We start from the raw sequence: 20,665 nt of genomic DNA on the forward strand, positions 1-20,665 counted from the left end.
ATTGTAAGCTTCTTCATACTTGGGAGATTCTTTACAGTATTCATGCATAACTTTCTTGCATGTGGATGCATGTGCTTTTATTTTGTCTCTGTCAATTATGTCTTGTTGTATGTGTTCTGATGATATGGGGTTTTCCTGTATGTTGGATGATACCTTCCCCCCTGAAAATTTTCTTTGTAATCATCTCTCCCTTCTCTTTCACTATACTTCTTTTCAATGTGTGTTGGCTTTCTATCTGATGGCCAAATATATGCCTTGTTTGCTTTATAAGCTTCCACATCCCTATCAAGCTTGCCATGTTTCCTAGTGTACACACTCTGTGCCTGTTTGTCTGCCTGGTAGAATTGTTTGTTATATAATTCTTTCCAAGTATCAAATTCATTGTGTAATAAAATACTCTGGTTAATGATTTCTACTTCATGTATCAGGTTCAAATTCTTTCATCATTGTGTTGTATTATTAAATTCATATATTTCATCCCAAAATCATCAAATAAATTATTAAATTCAAACTTAACTTGATCATTATATATTAATCCCATTGGTAATTTAAAAAATCTCATTCCCTTTGGTACAACTTGAATATTAATACATTTGTGGAGATATGCATTATCCACCTTTAAATTCCTTATAACAGTTAGCTTTTTGCCAAAATTGTAAATCATTTCTTTGATAGAATTACTGTCATTTACCACTAGAGGTCGTGGTGTTTTATATACAGTATCAAAATCATATTCATTGTTTATAAACTCATTAAAATCATCATTCACATTTACTTTCATATTAACTGTGTCTTTATATCTAATGCCCTTTTGTTATTGGTCCCATTAACAATTGTGGGTTGATTAGGGCTAGAAACTGTTTTTTTGAAAAAAGTACCTTTTGTTATGCCCTTATCTCTGTTTCCAGTAGTCGCATAGGTTTTCAGCACTGATTGTGCCTTAGGTATCGCTCCGTTCCTCTCAATGTCCCTGCGATCTTGTAACATACTAAAATCAAACGTGAAATCTTTTTCTGGTGTTATTACAAACTTATCTTCAGTTTGTGCCATTTCCAATGACGCCTGCACGTATCCGATAAGGAAATAGCAGGACTGGGTTGGCCATTTGGTATGTCCGTATCGCTGTTGGAGTTAACAGTTAGCATTATTTCTTTTTTGGAGCAACAGTGCAAATTAGCGTTTGACTGATGTACTTGCTCCAAATGTTTGTCTGGCGCCACCATGTTTAAATCCATAAGACACTGAAACATGTTTGAGAGTTTCCTCATCTCGGCGTGTAAACCTGTGACTTCCGCTCGCAACTGGGAGAGTTCATTCACTTCAGGGCTCTTCTGTGTGTCCTCACCGGTACCAGCCATGCCAGCAATAGCAACTTGGAAACGCTAATGAATGGATGAAAACTTGATAAAAGTAATACCGGCTTGCTGGAATTCGGCAATAAAGGTTCCACAGATCCTCCGATGTTCACCACTTAATATTATTTCACAACAACACTGCACACAGGTCTACATGAAACGAAACAACATTAAACCATAAAACGAAAAGTTTAGCGCTTTCATCTGCTTAAAGCAGACTTCCTCAGAACAGTTCTTATTTACACATCCTCAGTATTTAAACATCATTTGGAGCCAAAACCAGTTGTGAAATCTTTAAATTTAAAGGCATATACATAATTAAATTGCACTCTCTCCATATTAAAATTTATATTTGTACTAGGGATTCAAAACTTTTCATATTCAATTTTGTTAAATACTTCTGTTAAGACTTCTATAATAATATGTTCTTTAAAACCATAAATAAATATATACAACAACATAATGTATATACTTTAAAAAATCTCCTTATAAATACTATGCATTGTAATAATTAATAATTAATAATTATTAATAATTATTGCATTGTGAATGCAATACTAAAAATATAAATATAATATATGACTATGTTAAAAATTATTTAAAATTATGCAATAGTACTGTTCCTTTGCATTAAATGCTGTCTATTGTATAAAAGGTGTTATGTCATAGCATAAAAACACTACTAAAATCTAGGTGTCTACCTACCTATGCATCATGTTTTTAAAAGGCTTAATACTAATAAAATCATTCAATCCAGGTTTTCTTGTTGCATCAGTGAGCATTTGCCACCAACTTTCTTTACACGCTAAGTTATTCTTCCCATCTCCTCCTCTGGGATTCAAAATTTCCTGATCTATGATAGAGAATAAGAAAGAATGGGTATCCCCTGTTTCTTTGATGTGTCTATATAGGGCGTTCTTCTGATCTTTGGTTTTAATTCTATAATAATGTTCGTATATCCGCTTGTTTAACTTTCTTTCTGTCTTCCCTATGTAGAAAGCTGGACAGGATTTACATAGAGCTATATATACTACCTGTTTGGTATGACAACATCCTCCTTTGCTCTTGATCTTATTATAGTTCGCATTTTCTAAACTTATAAGAGATGTTGTGTAGATGTATTGACATTGGGAACAATTCCCACATTTTCTAGTGTGTGTGTCTGAATTCTTATTGTTTATTTCTTTTCCACCTGTCTTCTCCAATAATTTCTTAATGTTAGGGGCTGTTCTATATACTATGGTAGGTGTATTCCTAACTTTTCTCTAGTACCTTCATTTACTGTGATTATGTCCCAACATCTTTCCACAATTTTTTTTTTTTTTTTTTTTTTTTTTTTTTTTTTTTTTTTTTTTATTATTCACATAAGGTGAATAGGTCAACACACATACTCTTCCTTCCTTATAAATCTTATTCACATCCTTTTCGAGTAGAACTTCTGGTCTGCCTAGAAGTGGGATGTATTTACGATTCCATTCAGAGCTTACATATTTGATAGTATCATTCAATATCTCTGTCGGGTAATGTTGGAATGGGAGAAGACACATGTAATGAACAGTATATACAAGGACAATATAATATTTTATGCCAGGTTTTTAGATGATTTTTATTTTATGGAAGGGATATAAGGCAGACATATTTAAATTTTTAGATTATATCAATACCACCACTGAATTTTTAAAATTTACGCATAGTATAAGTGAAAATGGTATTGCGTACTTGGATACATATATTTATAAGAAAGATGATGGATATGCATCTAAAGTGCATAGAAAAACAACATTTTCCAACGACTATATTTATTATAGTAGCAATCACCCGAAATATGTTTTCAAAAACATTGTAAAAGGACAGTGCATAAGAGGAGCAAGAATGTCATCAACTTATAATGACATGGAAAGTGAGATGACCTTCATATACACATTATTTAAGGATAGAGGATACCCGACAGAGATATTGAATGATACTATCAAATATGTAAGCTCTGAATGGAATCAGAATACATCCCACTTCTAGGCAGACCAGAAGTTCTACTCGAAAAGGATGTGAATAAGATTTATAAGGAAGGAAGAGTATGTGTGTTGACCTATTCACCTTATGTGAATAATATAAAAGAAATTGTGGAAAGATGTTGGGACATAATCACAGTAAATGAAGGTACTAGAGAAAAGTTAGGGAATACACCTACCATAGTATATAGAACAGCCCCTAACATTAAGAAATTATTGGAGAAGACAGGTGGAAAAGAAATAAACAATAAGAATTCAGACACACACACTAGAAAATGTGGGAATTGTTCCCAATGTCAATACATCTACACAACATCTCTTATAAGTTTAGAAAATGCGAACTATAATAAGATCAAGAGCAAAGGAGGATGTTGTCATGCCAAACAGGTAGTATATATAGCTCTATGTAAATCCTGTCCAGCTTTCTACATAGGGAAGACAGAAAGAAAGTTAAACAAGCGGATATACGAACATTATTATAGAATTAAAACCAAAGATCAGAAGAACGCCCTATATAGACACATCAAAGAAACAGGGGATACCCATTCTTTCTTATTCTCTATCATAGATCAGGAAATTTTGAATCCCAGAGGAGGAGATTGGAAGAATAACTTAGCGTGTAAAGAAAGTTGGTGGCAAATGCTCACTGATGCAACAAGAAAACCTGGATTGAATGATTTTATTAGTATTAAGCCTTTTTTAAAAACATGATGCATAGGTAGGTAGACACCTAGATTTTAGTAGTGTTTTTATGCTATGACATAACACCTTTATACAATAGACAGCATTTAATGCAAAGGAACAGTACTATTGCACAATTTTAAATAATTTTTAACATAGTCATATATTATATTTATATTTTTAGTATTGCATTCACAATGCAATAATTATTAATAATTATTAATTATTAATTATTACAATGCATAGTATTTATAAGGAGATTTTTAAAGTATATACATTATGTTGTTGTATATATTTATTTATGGTTTTAAAGAACATATTATTATAGAAGTCTTAACAGAAGTATTTAACAAAATTGAATATGAAAAGTTTTGAATCCCTAGTACAAATATAAATTTTAATATGGAGAGAGTGCAATTTAATTATGTATATGCCTTTAAATTTAAAGATTTCACAACTGGTTTTGGCGCCAAATGATGTTTAAATACTGAGGATGTGTAAATAAGAACTGTTCTGAGGAAGTCTGCTTTAAGCAGATGAAGCGCTAAACTTTTCGTTTTATGGTTTAATGTTGTTTCGTTTCATGTAGACCTGTGTGCAGTGTTGTTGTGAAATAATATTAAGTGGTGAACATCGGAGGATCTGTGGAACCTTTATTGCCGAATTCCAGCAAGCCGGTATTACTTTTATCAAGTTTTCATCCATTCATTAGCGTTTCCAAGTTGCTATTGCTGGCATGGCTGGTACCGTGAGGACACACAGAAGAGCCCTGAAGTGAATGAACTCTCCCCGTTGCGAGCGGAAGTCACAGGTTTACACGCCGAGATGAGGAAACTCTCAAACATGTTTCAGTGTCTTATGGATTTAAACATGGTGGCGCCAGACAAACATTTGGAGCAAGTACATCAGTCAAACGCTAATTTGCACTGTTGCTCCAAAAAAGAAATAATGCTAACTGTTAACTCCAACAGCGATACGGACATACCAAATGGCCAACCCAGTCCTGCTATTTCCTTATCGGATACGTGCAGAGCGTCATTGGAAATGGCACAAACTGAAGATAAGTTTGTAATAACACCAGAAAAAGATTTCACGTTTGATTTTAGTATGTTACAAGATCGCAGGGACATTGAGAGGAACGGAGCGATACCTAAGGCACAATCAGTGCTGAAAACCTATGCGACTACTGGAAACAGAGATAAGGGCATAACAAAAGGTACTTTTTTCAAAAAAACAGTTTCTAGCCCTAATCAACCCACAATTGTTAATGGGACCAATAACAAAAAGGGCATTAGATATAAAGACACAGTTAATATGAAAGTAAATGTGAATGATGATTTTAATGAGTTTATAAACAATGAATATGATTTTGATACTGTATATAAAACACCACGACCTCTAGTGGTAAATGACAGTAATTCTATCAAAGAAATGATTTACAATTTTGGCAAAAAGCTAACTGTTATAAGGAATTTAAAGGTGGATAATGCATATCTCCACAAATGTATTAATATTCAAGTTGTACCAAAGGGAATGAGATTTTTTAAATTACCAATGGGATTAATATATAATGATCAAGTTAAGTTTGAATTTAATAATTTATTTGATGATTTTGGGATGAAATATATGAATTTAATAATACAACACAATGATGAAAGAATTTCGAACCTGATACATGAAGTAGAAATCATTAACCAGAGTATTTTATTACACAATGAATTTGATACTTGGAAAGAATTATATAACAAACAATTCTACCAGGCAGACAAACAGGCACAGAGTGTGTACACTAGGAAACATGGCAAGCTTGATAGGGATGTGGAAGCTTATAAAGCAAACAAGGCATATATTTGGCCATCAGATAGAAAGCCAACACACATTGAAAAGAAGTATAGTGAAAGAGAAGGGAGAGATGATTACAAAGAAAATTTTCAGGGGGGAAGGTATCATCCAACATACAGGAAAACCCCATATCATCAGAACACATACAACAAGACATAATTGACAGAGACAAAATAAAAGCACATGCATCCACATGCAAGAAAGTTATGCATGAATACTGTAAAGAATCTCCCAAGTATGAAGAAGCTTACAATAGAGAGACAACTCATAGTATGCAGATTATGAGCACTTTTAAAGGTTTTAATGTATATAATTATTCAGAATTTATAGTGAAGGAAGAGTTTTATACTTTGCTGGCCAAAGGCATGAAATTTATACCCAATTCAAGCTTTAGACTAGTAGAGAGCATCAAAGACATTAAGTTATTTTGCAGAAAGTTAAATCTAGCCATGCAATTTGAAGAAAGTGGATTAGAAAAACCCGAAGCAGCAAGGGTATTAAAGAAAAAAAGTTGCTATATTCCTACAAGCAACCCTATTATAAGCCAATATGAGAGTATGGCATGTCATGAAATATACAAGTTTAACAGGAATGTCAGAAAGAAGAAACAAAACAGTAATGAAATAAAAGACAATTTAAATACAAAAGAGAGAGAATGTTTGAATATTCTTATTAAGAACGCTGAGATCAGAATAATGAGACCAGATAAAGGGGGAGGGGTGGTTATATACCCACAACATGAATACAAAGCAGCCATACATAGTATATTAAATGTATCAGACAATTATGAAACAATATCTTGGAATCAAGTTAATATAGGATATAGACGTATTGATTTGTATATTGAAGAATATCTATTGGACAATAGAATAACTAAAGAAGTGTACGATTTTATACGGACTGAACATCCTATGATGGCCCATATTGTGGGCATTCCGAAGATACACAAATCTATATCCCAACCACCCTTCAGACCCATAATATCAGGATCAAAATCAAAGACATTCAATATCGGACATACTATTGACAAATGGGTGAAAAATATCTATAAAAACATACCACATTTGATGATTGACTCTTGGGATTTTTTAAGAAAATTAACTCCACAGGTATGTAATAAAGAGTATTTATTTGTGACGATAGACGTCTGTGATTTATTTTCTAGTATACCCAAGGAAGAAGGACTAGAATATTTCTGCAATAGCCTGAGAACATATTCAGAGTTATCATGGGACAAAATAGTAACTGTTATGGACATGATGTCATTAATTTTAGACCACAATTACATATCATTTGAAGGTGAGATATACAGACAGAAAAAGGGAGTGGCTATGGGTGCATCATGTGCACCCATATTTGCGAACCTAGTAATGTTGGAATGGGAGAAGACACATGTAATGAACAGTATATACAAGGACAATATAATATTTTATGCCAGGTTTTTAGATGATATTTTTATTTTATGGAAGGGAGATAAGGCAGACATATTTAAATTTTTAGATTATATCAATACCACCACTGAATTTTTAAAATTTACGCATAGTATAAGTGAAAATGGTATTGCGTACTTGGATACATATATTTATAAGAAAGATGATGGATATGCATCTAAAGTGCATAGAAAAACAACATTTTCCAACGACTATATTTATTATAGTAGCAATCACCCGAAATATGTTTTCAAAAACATTGTAAAAGGACAGTGCATAAGAGGAGCAAGAATGTCATCAACTTATAATGACATGGAAAGTGAGATGACCTTCATATACACATTATTTAAGGATAGAGGATACCCGACAGAGATATTGAATGATACTATCAAATATGTAAGCTCTGAATGGAATCGTAAATACATCCCACTTCTAGGCAGACCAGAAGTTCTACTCGAAAAGGATGTGAATAAGATTTATAAGGAAGGAAGAGTATGTGTGTTGACCTATTCACCTTATGTGAATAATATAAAAGAAATTGTGGAAAGATGTTGGGACATAATCACAGTAAATGAAGGTACTAGAGAAAAATTAGGAATACACCTACCATAGTATATAGAACAGCCCCTAACATTAAGAAATTATTGGAGATGACAGGTGGAAAAGAAATAAACAATAAGAATTCAGACACACACACTAGAAAATGTGGGAATTGTTCCCAATGTCAATACATCTACACAACATCTCTTATAAGTTTAGAAAATGCGAACTATAATAAGATCAAGAGCAAAGGAGGATGTTGTCATACCAAACAGGTAGTATATATAGCTCTATGTAAATCCTGTCCAGCTTTCTACATAGGGAAGACAGAAAGAAAGTTAAACAAGCGGATATACGAACATTATTATAGAATTAAAACCAAAGATCAGAAGAACGCCCTATATAGACACATCAAAGAAAAAGGGGATACCCATTCTTTCTTATTCTCTATCATAGATCAGGAAATTTTGAATCCCAGAGGAGGAGATTGGAAGAATAACTTAGCGTGTAAAGAAAGTTGGTGGCAAATGCTCACTGATGCAACAAGAAAACCTGGATTGAATGATTTTATTAGTATTAAGCCTTTTTTAAAAACATGATGCATAGGTAGGTAGACACCTAGATTTTAGTAGTGTTTTTATGCTATGACATAACACCTTTTATACAATAGACAGCATTTAATGCAAAGGAACAGTACTATTGCACAATTTTAAATAATTTTTAACATAGTCATATATTATATTTATATTTTTAGTATTGCATTCACAATGCAATAATTATTAATAATTATTAATTATTAATTATTACAATGCATAGTATTTATAAGGAGATTTTTTAAAGTATATACATTATGTTGTTGTATATATTTATTTATGGTTTTAAAGAACATATTATTATAGAAGTCTTAACAGAAGTATTTAACAAAATTGAATATGAAAAGTTTTGAATCCCTAGTACAAATATAAATTTTAATATGGAGAGAGTGCAATTTAATTATGTATATGCCTTTAAATTTAAAGATTTCACAACTGGTTTTGGCGCCAAATGATGTTTAAATACTGAGGATGTGTAAATAAGAACTGTTCTGAGGAAGTCTGCTTTAAGCAGATGAAAGCGCTAAACTTTTCGTTTTATGGTTTAATGTTGTTTTGTTTCATGTAGACCTGTGTGCAGTGTTGTTGTGAAATAATATTAAGTGGTGAACATCGGAGGATCTGTGGAACCTTTATTGCCGAATTCCAGCAAGCCGGTATTATTTGTAAAACTTCACCAAAGTTTCTAATTATGTAAGTTAGTCCTTTATCTATAAGATTTTATACTTTGAAGAAAATAAAAGAATACTTTTTCCTCTCTTATTTAACTAGTTATATGGAGCTCTAAAATACTGTTGCTTACCGCCCCTCCAAATCCTGTTATTCTAACAACTTTCTAGAGCAATATTTAAAATCTGTCCCTATTTTGGGTTTACACTTTGTCTATATTTCTTGTATTAAGAGGTTGAGAGGTGCACTGCCTTTTAGCGGGAATAATACACAGCAGCACAATTAAACTTTGTTGTAGTAAGATAAATTATCACAACAGCTGTTCAACAGAGGCAACTAGAATTTAGACAAAAACAGAGAGAGGGAATAGTGTGAGCAAGTAAAAATAGTAACAGTTAAGTCTGTGGGGAGGAGGAAACATTTGTTTGTCCAGATAACCAGTCAGCTTGATGAATGAGATGGGGACATTTCACAGATGACTGTCCTCCATTCTGGTCATCTGGGAATGGTATCAGTCACATTAATGATGCAAAGTAATATGTTACAGAAAGAAGAACTGTAAAAGCATGCTTATTTTTATTACAACTGCTGTTTCCATACAAAGTAATTTTCATCTGAAAAAGACATGTAGCAAGAGTGGAGATGTGGGGGTCAGATGATTCAGATTCCATTGTGCCAGCAGGTGTAAAATGACACTATACAGAGAAAAACACATGCCGTCATATCGGACGTGCTTATCTTGTTACTATTTGCCACAGAACTACTACAGTCTGCAGGTCATATGGCATTTGGAAGTATACATGTCCTGTACTCTTTTTCTACATATTCTGAATAAAACTGACACAGCACATAGCACAAAAATGATAATACTGAGTGCATCAGCATATTACACACAGATGCTAACAGCTGTTATCTATCCAATAAATGCAGTTGCAAGGCTACAGACACAAGATGAGTCAGTTTAGACTGCAAACTTAAAATTTCAGATGACCAAAATGCTAAAAGAAGTTTTTTCACTCTAAGTTTTGGTTAAATCTTACATCACCATAGCCATATAACCCAGACAGTCAAAGATAAAAATGCATACAATGTTTAAATAGGCAGCAAATAGCAGTCTCTTGGTAGAAAACAGGACCAGTGTAGCATGCATGGACTAAATCCAAATTCTGTAGGCATTCACACAGGAGGTACCAGGTATCAGTGCAAGAAAGCAGACAGGCACTATATCACACCTAGAAGACATGACTCTCGTGATACTCTTATAGTGTCACTATACTCCAATTTGAATTGGAAAGTCCACATTAGGTAGATACCTATATTTGCATGACCCTGAAATAACTGACCCTGACAGAAAATTCTTATTGTTTTTTTTTGGGGGGGTGCAACCTTAGTCTTAACAGTATTAGAATAACAAATGCAGCATTTAAAACCCCCTGTAGGTATGCAATTACTTATTTTGGTAGCAGCAAAATGTTGCATCTGCCAAATGCATGTCTTTTAGTTCATATGCAGTAAATCTGGCAGTTAGCATAGAGAATCAAACCTATGATCTGCTTCATGTAGCCCAGTGTTTGATTCCCTCAATCTCCATTTACCTACTGAGTGACTCCGAGCAAGTCACTTAACCATATAGTGTACCCAAGTGGACAGTATACAAAATGTGGAACATCCAGAACCATAGCTGAACATTTTTTAAGTGAACAGATAAATCCAAAATAAGTTTTTACATTATCATAGGCTTCATCGAGTTCAGTTAATCATGATAATGAAATACTTAAATATGGAATAAAACAGCATGACCTATGTAAAATTCACTAAAACATTTATAGGTTCATACATTCATAGGTAGGTACTAGGCTATCGGCCCAAGGGCCTAAGTAAGCCTAGCCAACAAGGTTCCCTGGCTTACGCCACCCAAGAAAGTTCATTTCCTGTGCCCCCATCGAGCAGAGCCACAGAAGTGATCCCTGGGGTGTATTTCCTATTTCCCATCCACTCATTAAGATTTTTCTTGAAGAGTGCTAATGAGGAACTTTGCTTGACATAGATGGGTAGCTTGTTCCAGAGTATAGGAAGTCTCTGGGACAGGAATCTATACCTCCAATATGTCCTGTTTATTGTGGTGACAAGGTTTAGGTCCCTAGAGTGTGCAGCTCAGAGGGATTGGGATTTCTTTAGGTGTAACTTGTCCAACAGCTCTGGGTTTAACATAACTTTATATGTTAGGCAGAGATCTCCAAGGAGTAGGTGATATGCTACAGAGTAAAGCTGGAGATTTTTGAGACAGTCAGTGTAGGGCATCTGTTTGAGGCCAGTAATCCTCTTTGTGAGGTACTTCTGTGGTCTTTCCAGCTGCTGCAGATGTCTTGTGAGGTACATTCCTAAAAGGGCATTGTACTCTATAATGGGTCTAATGAGTGCAGAGTAGAGGGGAACAATGACCTCTTTTTTCCTGGATGAGAACCCTTTTGTGATGAAGTGTGCCACTCAGAAGGATTTCCTGACTATTGTAGTGATGTGCTTGTCAAAGGAGAGACTCCTGTTCACCTGGGTCCCAAGGTCTCTTATCACACATTTGGCATTAAGTAGACTGCCGTTTATGTGGTAGTTCATGGGTACAGAGTTTTTACCAAAGGGGATGACAGTGCACTTTTTGGCATTGAGCTTAAGGCCATGCCTCCAGCACCAGGCATCTGTCTCAGTGTGGCCCTTCTGTAGGATGTCCACATCATTTGGTGACTCGACTATGGCTCCTAGTTTGCAGTCATCTGCAAACTTTGTTAGCCAGAGGCCTTCTGTGTTAGCCTGTACTTCAGAGAAGTAGATACCAAACAGGAGAGGTCCCACGACTGAACCCTGTGGTACTCCACTTGTCAATGGTTTTAAGTCAGATTGGAGTCTGCCACTTTTACTGTGTGGGTTCTGTCAGTGAGCCATATGGCAAAACATCTTGCGATGTAGGGATTTATACCTAGTTTAGTGAGTTTAGCTATAATTCCAGAATGGGGTCAGGATTTCAAAATAGGCTTCAAGCTGTAAGCCTCATTCAGAAATGTATGTATTGCTCCCAGATTACCCCTAAAAAAGAGACGTGTCCAGTGATATACTAATATGTATAAAAACTCTTACTGCCTACAAAAATATGGTCAAGAGGTATCCTTTTTTTCTGACGAAACCAATATTTTAACTGTAATAATTCAAGCAGCAGGTCTTAAAATTGCTTTTTTTCCCATGAATTCACTGAAGAAATGTGTCCCATGAATTCACTGAAGATGTGCATATATATGTGTGTGCGTGTGCAAGTGTGTGTGTGTGTGTGTGTGTGTGTGTGTGTGTGTGTGTGTGTGTGTGTGTGTGTGTGTGTGTGTGTGTGTGTGTGTGTGTGTGTGTGTGTGTGTGTGTGTGTGTGTGTGTGTGTGTGTGTGTGTGTGTGTGTGTGTGTGTGTGTGTGTGTGTGTGTGTGTGTGTGTGTGTGTATATATATATGTAAGTGTGTGTGTGTGTTTGTATATATATGTGTGTGTGTGTGTGTGTGTGTGTGTGTGTGTGTGTGTGTGTGTGTGTGTGTGTGTGTGTGTGTGTGTGTGTATGTGTGTGTGTGAATGTCTCTCTAGATCTCCCTCTCTCTCTCTTTCTATATATATATGTATATATATGTATCTATATCTATCTATATATCTATATATGTGTGTGTGTGTGTGTGTGTGTGTGTGTATGTCTGTGCGTGGCTGTGTCTGGGTCTGTGTGTGTGCACGCGCACTTGTATGAGCAAAAGTCAAGTATTGCCTTTTCCCTGAATACTGATGACTTCATTGATGATTAATTAAATAGCAGAAGAATTAGTGGGAGCAATAACCCATCTACATGAGGTGGGGTACCAAAGGGAGCTTGGCCCTGCTTAAAACACTCATGTAAGACAAATATTCAGTCACAATATTCTGGTCACTGTTTTGTACATTCAAAATGCAATGTTTGACTTCTTTGAGGGATCGATCTGGTTTAAATTTGCAAATATAACTAGATGACTGCACCATCTAAAGATAGTTGAAAAGGCACAAGCAACTAAAGTGACTGGTTAAAAAAAAAGTCTAAAAAAAATAATTAAGACAGCATTTAAGGTTTTCCATAAAATTATTCACGCCAGTGAAGCCAGTGTTAATTATAACATATTTCTTATCAATTTAATAATTTACATAATGTCCTAACTGCAATGCAAGAAGGTAACAATGTTCTACACAAATCAGAGAAGCAAAATGTGCTAATTTTTAATCTGTCTAAAAGTAATGCAAATTAAATGATGCTTGGTATTCATGCAATGGCTTGGGTTAATAATTAACAAACTGATTCATGTTTGAAAGCATAACATATTTCTATGCATAAAATTAATGACAATGGTGTTGCTTACTTGGATCGGAGGCCCAGCTGTCTGTCATTGGGACAGACCCAGCGATCTGAGCTATTTCCAAATACAGCATCTGTCATGATGGCTGACTATAGTGGCAGGTGGAAGAATCTGTAACAGAAAATGAAAGATACAAATTAGACATGTGGATTGCTTCCATAAATTTAATCTAAAATCTTATAGTCAAATGAAAGGAAATTAATGCCTCATAAATAATGAAACTACACTAAAACAAATATGTCAGATCTATAACTTGAAAGCATAAGCACATTTTGAGCCACATAAATGAAGCTGTTCAATCAGCATGAATAGAAATTGCAGAAATGAAAAGAAATATTTGGTATTTGCTGCTCATGACAGAAGTTTTGGACATCCAGTATTTTTAGAGTTATGATATTGTTTAGCCATTAGTTTTTTACATGATTATAAAGTAACACAACACTCGATTTCTATATCCTGTGGCAAATGAATTAAGAGATTCAATTTGCCCTCACAACAGATGTACAAACCAAAACAGCAGAATTTTGTGCATGAACTCAAACAATGTAAAATCAACAAAAATACTCAGAGCTGCAACAGAAGATGACAAAATGTAAACCCCCAATCCCTTATTGGCACTCTGACCTCATAAAAATCCTCAGTAATTTGGAATACTACTAAAAGAATGTAGATGGATATTCTGTGGGCGTCTTTTGCAGTGCTGAGAATTTTTATCAGGTGTGGCTCGTGCTATTGCCCAAGCTGTAAAAAGAAAAGAAAATAAAAATAAAAAAGAAAACTAAAAGTAAAAAAACAGAAAGAAAACAAATGCAAGTCCCAGAGCATCATGCATGCGCACTTGCGGCATTTCCCAATCCAGACTGCTGGTGAACCAGTCCAGAGCATGCACACAGAATCCAGGCTGCCTCACCAGCAGTCCAGATTAGGAAGACATCATTCAATAGCAGAGATCCCAGATGTCTATGCAGAACTGCATAAAATGGAAGGGGATTGGACTGCAACATCTGCAGGCTGCTACCCAGTCTGCTCTTGCAGGCTTTACTGTGGAAGGGACAAGCCTTGAACATGGAATTACTGAGTTTTTATGCATTTTAATGTTGCAGGAAGGAAACTGGGCTTTGAACAAACAGACTTTGCAGCTGGTCTCAGGTAGGGTGTGTGTGTGTGTGTGTGTGTGTGTGTGTGTGTAATGCCCCAGTTAAATATACCTGCTGGCTAGATAGAACTCAGGAAATATACCTGGTAGATAGGCTCAAACCCTGTATCTTGGGACCATGTAGCAAGAGCTTGAATTCCCTTTCCACCACCACTTGTGAAAGTTTTGCCTCATATTTTTGTTCTTGTGAAATTTGTGATGTTCTGGATTTTGAATAATGACAGGCATTTGAATTTCAGACTTCATATTCTTCAGAAAGCACATGGTAACACAAAACCTTTTATTCTAGCAAGTTTCTGTTTATAAGATCAATATGTGAAATATGTCCCTATTTTTGGGGGTGTAGTCCCCATTATTGGCTTTGTCCAGGTTTCTTGTGCTAAGAGTTTGAGAGCTATGGTGAGAACTGAATTCACTGAATATGTTTGGGAGCTGAATTCCCCCATTATTGACTTTGTCTAGATGTTTTGTGCTAAGAGGTTGAGAGCTATGGTAAGAACTGAATTCAGTAAATGATAGCCATTTAAGTTTCACTCTAGCTCCCTTTTTAAGATGCAACTGGTTTGGCATAGTGGTATGTTGCTCTGAATGTAGTGCACAAGGTCTAGTGACCAAGACTTGTGAATGAAATGCATGGTGGAGGCACAGCATTTTATTCCAGCAACTTTCCAAGATTATACAAGCAATGTTTAAAATGTGTCCCTAGTTTTTCGCCCCCCCCCCATAAATGTTGGCTTTTTCCAGATTTTTTGTGCTTCAAAGTTGAGAGATACAGTGGAGTGTCAAGTGGATTTTACAAGGAGCTGAGAGATTGAAGAGAAGGTTAATCCTGCTTATGCTGAGCCTGCTTGTATTGTTAATTGCACAACAGGTAGTGTACGTGCTTTTGATGCAGAAGGCTGTGAGTTCTACTCCCACAGCATATAGATGCATTGCTGATACTGTACTGTGTTGTCCTTTAAAAGGGGTGGATGCTGAAGTCCTAAGAATGTCATCTTTGGTGGAGATACCTTGGAACAATGAACCTGTTATCAGTTTGCCATCCATTCCCTATTGCAATATTACTAGCTTATCATTTTTTATTGTAACATAGGCAATTTATTCAATTGCAACAGGCACTTTATTTGTAGATGAAGCAATAAAATATTTGCTAGCAGCAACCTCTTCTTTAGTTACAGATCTCTTTAATGTGGAATTATTTAGATGACTTTTACTTCTGCAGAGATTGTGCATATTTACTGACACTTGTGTATTGTAGAAGTCTGAGTAGACTTTTATGATGGAAATGTTCTGAACTAGGCAGTTTTGTCATTATTAGTGCATGCATTTTGTTTCATTGTTTACTGGAAAAATGTACAAGACAATACATTTAAAATGCCCTCTAACAGCTATATTGTATTATATGAGGAATATAATTTAATACAATCAAGTGTATTAAAGAACACATGTATGTTTCCTGTGCAAGGGGCCTATGATTTGAAAACAGCCCAAAGCTAATCGTATTTAGCAGTGCCCAGATGTATTTTCTTTGAATGCGGATTCCAATGCTGTTTCAATGAATGTGAGTTTCAAGGGCAGACAAGTTTTAATGCTAAGTCTATTTTCATTGTGATACTGCATTGCTTTGTTTAGCAGATGTCTATTAGTGTTTGTGCTGTAAAATGTAAAATAAAACTTAAATGAAATCCAAATCAGTGTAGAAGTAAAGCAGTATGCATATTACAGTGTTTATGGTAAATGGGGCAAAATAGCCAAGTAATGGGACATTGCAATAGCTGCAGGGGGGAGGCCCCATTTGACCATGATTTTGTAAGGGGGGGGCAGTAAACTCAGATATCCCTGGCTGAACTATACCTCTTAACTGTCCGGATTTTTGCAGAATGAATAAATTTTTGCTTCTTACTTTTGGTTTGTTCCTCATAAAATTTGTGGTTTTCTGGCAAATCATTTAGGAATGAAGTCACTAAATAATGACAGACATTGAGTTTCAAACTTCATACTCTTCAGAAAAATGCATGCTAAAGCAAGACCTGTTGTTCTGTCACCTGACTAAGTTTATACAAGAGCAATTTTTAGTACTGTCAGTATGTTCCCTCAATATATTTGGCCTTGTCCAGATTTCCTGCATTAAGAGGATGAGAGGTACAGGCAAATAAATCACTTTATAGAATTAGTTATATCGAAACCTCTCAACTGTCATTGATTTTGACTCAAAATGTTGCTCTCCCCCTAATAATCCCTCCACAAAATGGCAAATTTGGGAGAAAACGTGGAGGGTTTACAATTAATAAATAATTGTAATGCTCAGATTTATAGATTACTTTTAATTTCAGAAATGCATGTAGATTCTCTTATTTTGTCAGCTGCTCAAGTTAACAGTACTAATATTAAAAAGTGTCCCTTCTTTCACAGGTTCCCAGCTGTATTGTGTGGTTATTTTATATTTTTGCATCACATTTTTGGTCCATTTTTCATAAAATTGTGGTTTTCTGACAAATTAGTGGCAAATCATTAAAGACCGAAGTTAGAAAATAATGACAGACATTTGAGTTTCAGATTTCATACCCTTCAGAAAATCCATACTAATGCAATACCTACTGTTCTGTTATCTTTCTAAGTTTATAAGAGCAATATTTAAAAATTGTCCTTATTTTTGGGCCTTTGTCCCACTTCTGTTTATGGATTTGTCCATATTTCTTGCTCTGAGGCTGACAGGTATGACAAATGTAGCAGGGCCGTCACCGTCAGCCAGAGACATTTAATTATGACATACTTGTTGCATCCCACTCCCCCTATGTAGTGACTCTGGAGGTGTCCAAACAAGGCAAGGAGCAGTTATGCAGTGTAAGTGTGCAGAGTACCCCCCCCCATCCAAGTTAGACACAAGTACTACAGTGAGTTTTCATCTGTCCTTGATTTTGAAGAATATTCTGGCTTTCTGTCATATTTTTATACCGTTGATTTATGCTTCTTATTATTCAGAAAATGCATGTCATTGCAGTGCCTTTCTCTATGTGTTTAAGTAGCAATGCTTTAATGACCATCAAGTAAGCTTGCCTGAGACTGTGAGATGCAAGTAAGCTTTAATAAGCATACTGTTACAGAATTACCAATACTGAAAGCATTTTTGTTGTTGCCATGCAGAAAATATTTACATAACTCAGAGAATAGTTACATAACTAGACAGCGTATAAGCCTTAGGTATTGAAATGCATATGACAGTATTTGTAATAAAGGACAGGATTACAGTATTTTCAGAAGCTCATTACATTTGTTGGAGACTTGCAGTCATCTTTGCAGGCTTTACCCGTAAACTAAACAAAATGCCAATCTATCATGCGTGGTCCATAACCTGTGCAGTAATTCTTTAAGCAATTTATTTTGAGCTTGTTTCTTAACCAAACAAGAAACCAAACGATAAACTGAAATCCAAAAAAGCACAATGGAGCTGGTCACTGAGGATGAAGTAATCCACAAACGTATTTGCAAGTAAACACCCTTTTCAATCCAAAAAAAATTAACGTTTATTAAAGGGTTCAGATAAAATCACATAAATCTCATGAGCGCTTTCGTTTGGCTCCTGCCAAACTTTTTCAAAACAGTAACAATAGGTACGTATTGGTTAAATACTGATACATAAGCACCATCAATTAATTAGTGTACAATATATTTTAACCTCTTAAAGTACTGAAACAAAAAAATTTTTTTTGTTTTTTAACATCTAAGCAAATTATGAACATACACTATTCATGACAGGAATGGATCGTAAAAAACAAATTAATACAGTGAACCTTCTAATGACTGTGAAGAATATTTTCACAGTACATAAATTATGGGAAACACTTGTATTAAACCTAATTAAATATCTAATATATATGAATTATAAAATATATATTTTTATTTATAGCAAATATTGATAAATAAATAAATAATAAATAAAGACATAATGTTCTAAATAATCAAATACCTAATAAGACTATAGAAGATATATATGTATATATATATATATATATATATATATATATATATATATATATATCAATGCCTACTCATTCATACTTGAAGTTGTGTAACAATATATTTCATAAAGAATGTTTTCACTGTATATATAGATTTGCCTTAAATAATAAAAAAATAATAAAATCTACTATGTTTGTAAAAACATGTCTAAAAATATATATATATATATATATATATATATATATATATATATATATGTATAAGTTATATGAATCATTAAAAATGTATGTTATTATACAGGCGTATGAATATATAAGGAACACACATGACAGTTCTTGTAAATCTAATCTTCTTGTACAGTTCTAAAGTTACCTGGATAAAGATTTTAATTTTAAAATACTACTGATAGAAATGTAATTGTTCATACCTGGCCAATTGTTGGAATTTAATCTCAATTGCCATTCAAGCTCATGTTTCTCTAACAATGGTTGCCATGCCCCCCCCCTCACATCTTGTTTTATTACATCTAATACAATGAATTTAAAATTATGTCCTGGGTGAAATTTTACATGTTTTGCAAGGGCATTGAATTCATTTTCATCTCTTATTGCCTTACATGTTCACTTATACGTTCTTTAAATTTCTGTTCTGTTTTCCCCACGTAAAACATAGGGCAAGGCTGACAAAGGGCACAATATACTACTCTTTCAGTTGAACAGCATGCCCTATATTTTAGTATTATCTTATTGTTGGAAATTGTTATATTATTTGTCTCATAGATGTATTTACAAAATTTACATTTCCCACATTTAAAAGTTCTCCCTATTTCATTATTTTTGTTCGTTTCAAACATATTTTTCATATTTTTACCCCTTTTATATACTATTCTAGGTTTCTCATCCATTATATTATGTAGTGTCATGTCATTCATAATAATCTGCCAATTTTTGTTCATAATTTGCCTAATAGTATTACTATGAATGCTATAATCTGTAATAAATGAATTTCTAAATTCTCTCATATTGTTTCCTGAATTATTTACCAATAAATGATTCACTATAATTTCAGCATTTTCGATTGTCGGTCCAACTAATTCTTGGTTTATTAATGTAAACTCAGTACGCATATCAACTTGATTGTCTATTGACCTCCCAATTTTATATTCCAATAATGGTCTATAGAAAAATTCCTCCCGTTTTTTCACAACCTCACCCATTACCTCAGTAATTAAATATTCCGGGTAACCTCTGTTTTTAAACATGTTTGATAACAACTGACATTCATTAATAAAATTTTCCCATTTGCTTACCATCCTTGCAGCCCTCACAAACTGTCCTTTAATCACTGCTTTTTTTTGAGGGAAAGGATGGCAACTGTTATAGTGTAGAAGAGTATTACTGTATGTTTTCTTACGGAAGATTTTCGTTTTATATATCCTATTCAACCTATCTTTTTCTAACAAGACATCTAAATAAGCTACTTTACTAATATCACAGCTCAAAGTAAACTTTAAAAATAATGTCATCCCATTTAAATATTCTATGAATTTATCTAGTAGTTTACTATTTCCTGTCCAAACAAAAAAAATATCATCCAAAAAGCGGAGGTACAGTCTACAATGCTTAAAATAATTAGAACTAAAAACGTGGTCATATTCCCACGTACACATAACGGTGTTAGCATACAGTCCACCGCATGGGGAGCCCATCGCTACACCTTCTTTTTGTAAATAAATATTTTTATTAAAATATATAAAATTATTTCTATGTACAATGTCCAATAATTGGTCATGTAAACTTATTATATTTTGATTAATACCTTTTCTAGTTAAATAAGAGTTGAACATACTAATACCATCACAATGGGGTATTGAAGAATAAAGGTCTTTAACATCTACTGTGACCAAAAAATCATCTTCAGAATAATCAAGGGTATTTAAAATACTAAGAAAATGCTAAGAGTCCTTTAACAAATGTTTCTCCGAGTATATATAACTCTTTAATTTATTATCTATGAATTTTGCTATAG

At 34.2% G+C, this 20,665-nt stretch overlaps 1 protein-coding gene across 2 annotated transcripts in view; it reads right to left on the bottom strand.

Annotated features, from left to right (window-relative positions):
- The window catches only part of RPH3A (rabphilin 3A), a 1,850,086-nt gene that overhangs the window by 1,426,673 nt on the left and 402,748 nt on the right, over positions 1 to 20,665 (bottom strand). For both annotated transcript variants that reach the window (XM_044068420.1, XM_044068419.1), the window contains exon 2: positions 13,525 to 13,632. In XM_044068420.1, coding sequence (XP_043924355.1) covers positions 13,525 to 13,601 — 77 coding nt within the window. In that variant the 5' untranslated portion in view covers positions 13,602 to 13,632. The remainder of the gene's footprint in view (positions 1 to 13,524; positions 13,633 to 20,665) is intronic.

This window comes from Protopterus annectens, chromosome 4.part0 (assembly GCF_019279795.1).
Source record: "Protopterus annectens isolate FY-2018-M chromosome 4.part0, PAN1.0, whole genome shotgun sequence".
NCBI lineage: Eukaryota > Metazoa > Chordata > Ceratodontiformes > Protopteridae > Protopterus > Protopterus annectens.